The sequence below is a fragment of the Psammomys obesus genome, unplaced genomic scaffold (assembly GCF_907164565.1).
Source record: "Psammomys obesus unplaced genomic scaffold, mPsaObe1.curated_primary_1811, whole genome shotgun sequence".
Lineage (NCBI taxonomy): Eukaryota > Metazoa > Chordata > Mammalia > Rodentia > Muridae > Psammomys > Psammomys obesus.
In genome coordinates this window covers 2,405,058-2,415,070 of record NW_026592548.1, presented here as the reverse complement: position 1 = coordinate 2,415,070, position 10,013 = coordinate 2,405,058, and the positions used below count along the sequence as shown (strand labels likewise).

Here is a 10,013-nt window from a genome sequence, read left to right as displayed (position 1 = left end):
GTGTGTGTGTGTGTGTGTGTGTGTGTGTGTGTGTGTGTGTGTGTGTGTAGAGGTCAAAGAGCCAGCCACTGATTTCACGTCAGGGACAGTCCCTATTTAATTTTGGTAGATGCTACTGTAAGAGAACAAGTTGATGTTAAAGTTGACCCGCCATCATAGGATTTAGAAATTGTTGGGGATTGCAGGGGCGGAGGAGAGAAGGGATATTACCTTTTCAGATTGCAGATGGGGAGAAACTGAGGCAAAAGTTAAAAGCTCACAAAATTACACATAAAATTTTGATCCAAAAGGCTAAAGATTTGCCTTTAAGTGTTTACACACGCAAGGAAAACGACAAAACAAACAAACAAACAAAACCCCCCAAACTAGACAACCTTAGTAATCTGTGGATGTCATCAAGAACAGGCACAAAAGGCCCTTGAGATGACTCAGCAAGCAAACATTCTTGCTGCTAAACCTTATGACTGTTAGCACACTCCTTAAAACTGTCCTAACTTCCACACACACTGTTGCTTGTATGCATGCACAACCCTCTACTAAACAGATTTTAAAAAGAAAAGAAAAACTATTCTTTTAAAGAGTGCTGGGTGCTGTGGCACACTCTTTAATCCTAGCACATGAGAGGCAAGGGCAAGGAGAACTTTACAAGCTTGAAGCTAGCCTGATCTACACAGCAAATTTCAGGCAAGCCAAAGCTACGAGACCTTGGCTCAAAAAAAAAAAAAAACAAAACAAAAACAAAGAAAACACAGCCACACACCCACATCAAAACAACCACAAAATGAAATAAAAGTGGGCATAAGAATCCATAATGCACTGGTGCTACTTATATGCTGGGCTGTGGGGACCGTAACCAACCAAATGAAACCAATCATGTCCTCTCCCCTGCCATGTTCTCCCACTTATTAATGGTGACTCTGACCAACTCAGGGAACATGGAATAAAGCTCCAATTTAGTTTGCATAGGAGAAAAAAATCCTATGAATCCACCATCACAAAGCAGGAAAGAATTCAAAGTATTGGGTAAAAGCACTGTTAAGATGTTAGTGTTAGTTACCTAACCAGTACTTCCTTAGCCTTTTCCAATTCCCACCACTCTCAAAGAGATCTAAAAAAACAAGTTTTTTCTTTGCGGTCCCCTCCCCTAGCAAGTCTGTACTTTGCCCATTTGAACACACATACGTTGCTACAATGAATGCTTAATAAAGACTACAGAAAATGTGTGTATTTTATTGTGACCCCCTCCCCGGCAAAGTCAGGGTTTCACTATGTAGCCCTAGCAAGCCTGGAACTTACTACACTGACCAGGGTGGTACAGAGATCCCAATCTCCTTTCTAAGCTCTGAGATTAAAGGCATACATAACCATGCCTGGGCTCTAATGTGTATTTTGTATGAATCATCAAAATACAACTTGCATGCCATCAATCTGTAACAAGCCACTGACAATTATTAGGAAACACTCAAAATAAAACCCTTAATATTTGGGCTTATTTTTAGATTCCCCTTCTCATTTCTACAATACATAAAAATGTAGTGAGAATGTGCTAAGAATAACTAACTTTCTTCTGTTAACAGCAACTGTTCTACAATGTATTATATAATATAATGTATGTCCTAAGAATAGCTAACTTTCTATCAACAGTAACTGTTCCCAAGTTGGTGTGGTGGTCTCTGCCTGGCATCCCAGCGCTTGGAAGGTAAAGACAGGAGTTTGAGGCCAGGCTTGACCATACAGTGAACACATGGCAAGACTATGTTACAGTGAGACTTATCTCAAAAAGAAAACAAAATATTTTCTTGACAGTCACATAGTATATAACTAAAAGAGGCAAAGGAAAAAACTTACTTGGGATCAACAGTACTCATAAGCTTCAATAGCTGGTCTGCAGCAAGGGACTTGGAAAAAAGAAAAAAAAGCTCAATGTATATTTGTACAGAAATAAGTGACTGGTATTTATAAAAATTTGCTGACAAGTTCTAAGACAAACTGGCATCCTATAAAAAGTGCAATACTCTGTTTACATCAGTGGTCAGGTAAAATACAAGCTAAGAATTCTAACAACACGTGAGTTTGTGGCTACGGCTGTGCAAGCGGAGGGAAGCAAGTTGAATCTGAGCAGCCCAGGTTTAAAATCTGAAATTCCTTAGAATGACAAAAAAAAAAAAAAAAAAAAAAAAAAAAAAATCTCCACAACATCTATGTGTGAAGGATTAATGACTGTTGTAATTCAGGTCATTCAAACAAGTTAACAAAGAATTACTACAACACAAGCAGCTAACTCTTGCTTTGAAATGTAGACTTAAGTTTAATGAAATAATCCCCTTTAGAAACAAGCTTACTGATGAAAGATGGTGACATATACCTGAGAGTTCAAGTTTGTTCCCGGAAGCCCAAGAGCAGCAAGGGCAGGATCAAGAGCTGGAGCTCCCAACGCAGCCAGGGGAACAGCGCCAATCTGCAAATCAACATTTTCTTACATAAAACTTTCTTAACTTTCTTTATTGGGGTAGACAGTAATGTTTTCATTTATGCAGACTATGTATGCACTTTTGTAACCACTCAATGGTATAATCATTACTGCTACGGTTCAAATTCTACTATTTACAATTTCTAAACAACCAGACATAACCATGTTCCAGTAAAACTGTATCAACAGAAATGCAGTTTTCGTCTGTAGTACCTCACACTTGTCAATGTGACAGCTGACTTCTCAATCCTAAAACATTATTACTCTGAAGATTGACTAAGGTAAAGGCGTCTTTTGGGAGGCCCTGTGTACTTTCCTCTCAGTGAGTTGCAGCACTAGCTCCTAGACATTCAGCCACACTTTCAGAGTGCAAATCCCAGCATGAAGTCCTCTAGTGAAAACATTTCTTTGTGGTCTTATTCTTGTTCTTATTCTGAAACACTGTTCATCACTGGGACTTCTATTCACTCATTCGATGTGTAGTAACCTACTCCTATTCCCTAATCATCCCTTGTTTCCTATTTATATTACCAAGATCCCATCTTCTTCCTGTCAGAATTTTTAATAAACCACAATTAAATCAACATGTAAACATGTAACATCTTATAGAGGCAGTCCAACATATACTAAAATCATCTACTGTCAATTACTACCTCACAAACAGCAAATATGACCTCTTCAGAATTCACGGCAATAAGTACCTGGGTAAGTGGATTGGGGGTAGGCAGGAGTCCTCCACCAGGCAGAAGACCTGCCACTGCATTAGCTGGTGCCAATAGAGACAAAGCCTTAGTCTCATCAGGAATAACTCCTGCAGAGAAACATCCTTGCATGAGAAAACACCCTCTTGTAAGACAGAAAACACACAAAAACACCCAGAAAATGTCTCCCTGATACACCACCTGAGTTTGTTGAAAGTACTTATGTTCGCTAAAATATAAAGTTTGATCTCTATGATTATTTATCATTAATTTTATGTCAGAATGAAACTTCAATGTGTGAAAATTTGTTTCCTTTTTCTCTACAATGGTTAAGTTTCTAGAGTAAAAAAAAAATAGCACAATACACACTACTGTTTTGTTAACACTGCCAAGATTTCATCACCTGTACTCGATTTTTAAGTCATGAACCAAACGTAAGCAAGCACAGTCGGTTCTCCAGGGGTGTGCTCTCAACTTTCAAAAGCTGTTTTATGAACAACGACTCGTGTCGGCTGCTTCACTATAAAGCACACAGAAAAATCAAGATACACAAGACAAAAAAAGTTTGATTTAGGGGTTAATAATATGGTACAGTTACTATGATTTTCTTTACACCTACCATATAAACTTTGTAAAAATTAAAAGAAGGAAAGTATGTAGGAAATATTCTGTTGAAATCAAGAGTAGGGCTTTTGCTGACTCATGACATGAATATGAATGTTTCTGAAGGTCTCTGAATACACAGGGGAAATGTGTGCAGGGGAAGTAGAGGGGAGAGGGAAGTACAGAAAAAGAGAGAAGAGAAAGGGAGGGAAGGAGACAGGGAAATGGGGAGAGGGAGGGAGGGAGGGAAGGAAAGAGACAGACAGAGAGAGAAAGAGAGAGAGAGAGAATAGGTAAAACATGGCACATTCCTTACCTGTATAGTAAAATGCTTTAGGTTCCAATATGTGCCATGCTAACCATATCAAAAAATGCTATGTAGTGTCAGTTCAATATCTAACTTGTCTAAAACTCCTTAAGCCCAAAATCACATGTATGCCTGCTTTAAAAGCCTATTCTGTGTATTCAGATAAAATCTAAAGGTCCTAAAACAAATTATTTATGTAGACAATTTAAATTCTATCCAACAGCAAAAGCCCTATATAGATGGATTAATCTGTTAATGTGCCCAAGCCCCCAAAATGAGAGTTCAATAATACAATTAAACTACATATTTGCAAATACCAGTAGTATTTCTGTAATACATATTAAGAAACTGCATCTCATCATAAAACATACAATATGTACAGGGCACTTAAGAGAAACTGGATAAGCTGCAGAAGAAAACTGTTGGGTGGTATTTTCAGCAGGGCCTGGTATATAGTTCAGGCTGAACCAGGGAAAAGAACTGTAAAACACAACAACAAAAAAGAAAAACCACTGTTAAATAAAGGTAATGGTTCCTTCCACCTACACTGAGAAGTGCCGATAATATAAACAAATGTATACTACACAGCACTGCTATCTTGCTTGTGTCAGAGCTGTCATCAATTTAGACACCAAGAGTTATGGAGGGAAGGGGAGAAGATCATTTGGATATAGGGCATTAATGCATCACTATTAACAAACCTACAAAGATAAAGGGATAATTTTGCATGCAAAATTATGTCTCAAGAGGATATATTAAATATAAATATCTTATTCAAATTAGTGCATTTGCAACATTTCTGGCAAACTAAAATCCTCTTGAATTTATTGTGAGACACCTGAGAGAAGATCTGCATCCATTAAAAAAGTCATGCATCTGATCCTCTGATTAAAAAAGGACTAAAAACAAAACTACAATTTAAAAATAGCAATGAGGCCCCTCACCAGTTAATTTTCATGCGTCAAGAGTATTTTTTTTACTGCTGCTTTGATAGAACCATGAAATACTGCATGAATGTGTAGAAATGAAAGAAAAAGAAACAGACAAAAGAAACAAACATTAACCAAGGAACCTAGATGCCCCCAAATCCATTACTATTAAGAGAACCTTCCATATCCATCTATCTCTGTTTTATACCAAGACTATTCTTACCGTATACTTTTGGTCTACTGTTCTAACACACTGACCAAGAGCCAACACCAGAGTGTTAGGGGCTAACACCAAAGTGAATGGCGAAAAGGGATTGAATAAATCAGTTTACTTGTGGAGTTAACATTAATACAGCACATCATACCATAAATTAAATGCAGGAAAACAGATTTCTGAACTAAGTATTTCTACAGCTTTATATATACTCCCCAAAACCTCACTTTCAAAAACACATCTACAAAAATTACTATGGCTTAAAATATTTACAAAAACCCAAATATATGACATACTATATTCCATCCCAGGCTCATTGCATTTATGACTAACTGAAGACTCTGCACATTACTCACATGGCATGACCGTCTCAAGACCTACTGTCTACTTTACTCATCCTGAATTGAATTCTGTAAGTTCTCTGTTGGTGCAAGGTAGTGGTTAAGTCTTATCTTACAAGAGGCACACTGAAATAAAAGGAATTGCTTATCCAAAATACACTAAATCAGCTTCTTTCCTCTGTCTTCTCTTTTACAGAAACATTGTTACTGGCCTCACATCTCACATATTTTAATATACTCTTACCAAAATAGCATGCCTTAACTCATCTCTGAATATAATTTCTTTAGAAAAACCAGAGGCAATTCTCTACGATTAGACATTTCACAACTTAGACAAAATAAGGTGGCAAATTTTCACATTTGTCTTCAATGATCTAAGAAGCATCTAAAAAGCAACAATTATAAGATACTGCTTCCACTAACCAGTTTATTAAAGGGAAAGCATGTAGATCCTGGACAGTATATTGTTAAGTTAAAATTCAGTAAGTATATCATGTCAATGATTTCCTCAGTATTTATAGTTACCAAAAGCAAACCAAGCAGCAGTTCACTGGGAATAAGCTAACTGTAAAATATGCCTTAGAAAAGTTTTACAAAATGGCATTAAAATAGTGCTGTCCTGTCACAGTGGCTTTTTTTAGATCCAAAAACCTGCTCATTTTTTTTTTCTGTCAATTACTTTAACAGCCTAAAACGTAAAAAGAGAGAAAATGCAGTTAACAAATGGTGACAGCAGGAAAACACTTGGGGGCTCGAGTGCTCGCTGGTTTAGTTAGTGTCTAGAGCCTGCAGCTGCAGAGCACCCACTGTGTCCAGCCATCTGGGAGGGTTTTGCATGTGCCTTCTCCACTACAAAAGTCACACACACAACAGAGAGAAGAGTTCATTATTTTGAGATATTCTAGAAAATATAACAAGAACAAGAAAATCTGGCATAAAAACCAACACCCAGTGCCCATCTGGCACCTAAACTATAGGAAATATTAAACTTTTGTAAAAGCTAAAATTATTGTAACCCTTGGTATACTGGAATTCAGCATGGGTTTGTTTTTGTTTAAAGTTAGGAGTGAGTGAATCAAAATAAAACTGACTTAGCTACTGATTTTGAACCAAAGCATAATGCATTTATTTGACGGTTTCTGTGTAAGAGTGACATGTTATGAACCGTTTACCTTTGGGACTTCTTAAGATTTAACAGTAATATATATATACATATATATCAGAGTTTCAATTAGGAATTTGGTTTTAATAAACTTAAGAACATTTTAAAGATAGCAAAAAGTTTATTACCTTATAAAACAGACCTGATTTCTAAGTTTTAGAATAAGAAAAAAGAATCTCCAAGTAAGAATTATAGAGTACAGTATAACAAGGGTTTCAAATTAATGCTTGGAGTCTAACAGGCTAGTGATGCTTACTCTACACCTACACTGTGGCCAATGGCCAGGCAGGGGTGCCCACATAGGTAGTGAAACAAAGCACAAACCTTCGGCATATGGTACGACTATCAAAGCTCTGTCAACGAACACAGTGTTTGTCAGATGCTGTGCCACAACTGCTGAGTCTGGATCATGGAACTTAACAAAGCAGACACGAGAGGAGACTGGCAAAGGCGAGTCACTAAAAGATAAATAAATAACATTGGAGAAAAATAGTATTGGCTACAATACATACACACCACTAAAAGGGCAATGTTCAGGTAAAAATACAGATGTTAATTTATTTTAATTTATAACATGTTAATTTATTTCAACCAATTGAAAAGAGAATATCTTGTATAACCCGATGACCTAATAGAGTGAGATACAGTGTAGATATGCTCCTATAATCATCACTTCAAGTCAGAGACAACAACATTATCATTTCAGTGGCTGTGCATCATGTGTTTGGGTTGCTCAAACTGACCCACATCCCCAGGTGCAACACCAACTGCTTTTAAACACAAGTGACAGTTCTGGCTTACAATGTTTCATTGCAGGTAAAAATGATTAAGAATTGTTTACTTCAAAATAAAACACCAGAGAAAATTACATCTAAGCAGGCATAATGGCATAAGCCTGTGATTCCCAGCACCCAGGAAGCTGGGTCAGAAACTCTAAGTTCAATACCAGCTTAGGCTGCACTGAAACCTTGTCTCAAAGTAACAAACCAACAAATAAATAAATAAATAAATAAATAAATAAATAAATAAATAAATAAATAAATGCAAGACTACATCTATTTAATGTAGTTTCTGATAACCATCGAGCATTCTTGACCTCAACAATAAACTGATTCCACATCTATAGAATACATAGGAATTCTTAAATACTTTAAACAAGGCTTTCTGGTCTAAAGTACCTTCACAGAAAGGGGGGTGGGGGTGGGGAAAGCAAATACACTCCTTACCAAACTACACTTCAGTAAGAGTACTTCCATAGACAAACAAGTGCTATGGCAGTGAAAGACGGTAATGAAGAATAGGCTTTTAAATATGTATTATGGGCCAATTACTAGCATAAGGGCAAAAGTTGCTTCCTAGACTCAGACCACAAGTTACATGGAGACTAGTTCCCTGAGACAGTAACATTTTCACAGTCCTTCCCTGTGAGAAACTATCTCTGGGGAAACCTTTTCCAGGCTCCCTGACAGCACAGCATCAGTGAAATCAAGATGTCTGATGATATAACCCTTCGTTCTCTTTTAATTCTTCCTGACATGTGAAAATAAACTCAGGGAAGAGAACCAAGCAACATGGCAACTGCACCCACAAAGCTGAATACTCAATGTTTCTAAAAGGATGAGGATTTCTTTTTGAGACAGGGTATTATGTAAGCTTGCAAGACTCCTCCTGCCTCCACCTTCCTGGTGCTGAGATTATGTGGCTCAATGTATACATTTTTTTAAATGTGCCTAGAATTTGAGAAAAATTTCAATCCAAAACAGTGAAAACAATGCTCTAATGAATGCTCAGCTACCGGTTCTGTTTTTGCCTGTCATTAATTTTAACTATTAAATTTAAGAAGCTCTACAAAATGGTGTTACCTTCTGTTCTTAAATCCCAACAGACCACCACCTTAGGAAACTATAGTCATTCTGAAAAAGTGGTAACTGTTGTCTAATTTGAAACAAAACCAAAAATCAGTTCTTAGAACAGAGAGACAGCTGAGTGGTTAGGAGAATTTGTTGCAGATGACCCAAGTTCGATTCCCAGCACTCACATGGCCACTTAAAACAGTCCATAATTCCAGTTCGAGGGGATCCAGTACACTCTTCTGGCCTCCAGGGATACCAGGCACACACATGGCACAGACATACAAGCAGGCAAAACACTCATATACAGAAAAGAAATCTTTTTTTAACAATTAAAAAAAGACCATTCTTGAAGTACATGAAAGTTTTTCTTTAAAGAAAATCAGAAAACATTGCGTTCAAAGCTAACTTCTTCCCATTTATCATACACATTTTATTTTGTGTAAGGAACACATTTAAAAGCATAAGTACTTTAACCTCAAGAAGCAAGATAACAAAAAGACTTTCCTGATGCTTCTGTCTGCTGAAAAAATTTCAAGTAACTTCTAAGATGCACACAGAAAATTGTGAATCCTGGTGTTCACCAAGGGGCCACTGAATCAGATTCACATTCCCAGAAGGGACTTCATTCTTAAGATGCCCCTAGCCATGGCTGCTCAAATGGAAGAACTTGTGGTTTAGGCCCTCACATTAGTCTTTTAACTCTGAGTACTGTGCCACCCTTTCTTAAGTAGAAGAGTTTTGAGCTTATAAAGTGTCTCTGAAGCCCTAGAAGCAGCACAATAGGCAATAAGAATAACATTCACTTGAGATCAAGTTTATTGACTTCACATGCCTCTTCCTAATTATTGAATGAATATGCAATAACTCATTAAAGCACATTTTTCTTGAAAAATAAATTTAATTCTTCCCTATATCTTGTATAAAGCTGTTTATAAGAAGTACCCATATTTGGTCTGTGAAAGCTTGTAATAAATAATCTATTTGCTGACAGTAGCCTTCAGTACAACAGACATGTTTCACTGGGGTCCTCACCTGGATAAGCATCCCACTGTGAAATTCCTTTAAGCACTATTACCCACCTTGACAATGACAGAGTGAATACCATGCCTATAATCATATCACTCGGGAGGCAAAATCAAGAAGATCCTGATCTGAGGTCAGCACAGACTACACTGACCTCCGTCTCAAGAAGCCCTTTCCTAGCCTGACTTGTTTTAGTAGGTGTGTAGGAGGCATACATTTTTAAAAATGCAATGCTGATGAACTCAAGAATCTGTCAAGGAAGGAGCGTTGAGCTTAGCCTGTGAATTAGTGACAGCTGCTGTGCTCAATTTTTCATATATATGCATATATATAATTTATATATATCATATATATAAAAGGTGAATACAGAGTCCCCGAGATCACCACGAGAAATTGACAAACCCTTCTAA

General features: G+C 37.1%; 1 protein-coding gene across 4 annotated transcripts in view; it reads right to left on the bottom strand.

Moving 5' to 3' along the window:
• Srsf11 (serine and arginine rich splicing factor 11) overlaps positions 1 to 10,013 on the bottom strand; it is a 29,835-nt gene that overhangs the window by 9,124 nt on the left and 10,698 nt on the right. For all 4 annotated transcript variants that reach the window (XM_055614286.1, XM_055614287.1, XM_055614288.1 and 1 more), the window contains exons 3-6: positions 7,052 to 7,185; positions 3,172 to 3,281; positions 2,366 to 2,458; positions 1,849 to 1,898 (exon numbers count right to left, since the gene is read on the bottom strand). In XM_055614286.1, coding sequence (XP_055470261.1) covers positions 1,849 to 1,898; positions 2,366 to 2,458; positions 3,172 to 3,281; positions 7,052 to 7,185 — 387 coding nt within the window. The remainder of the gene's footprint in view (positions 1 to 1,848; positions 1,899 to 2,365; positions 2,459 to 3,171; positions 3,282 to 7,051; positions 7,186 to 10,013) is intronic.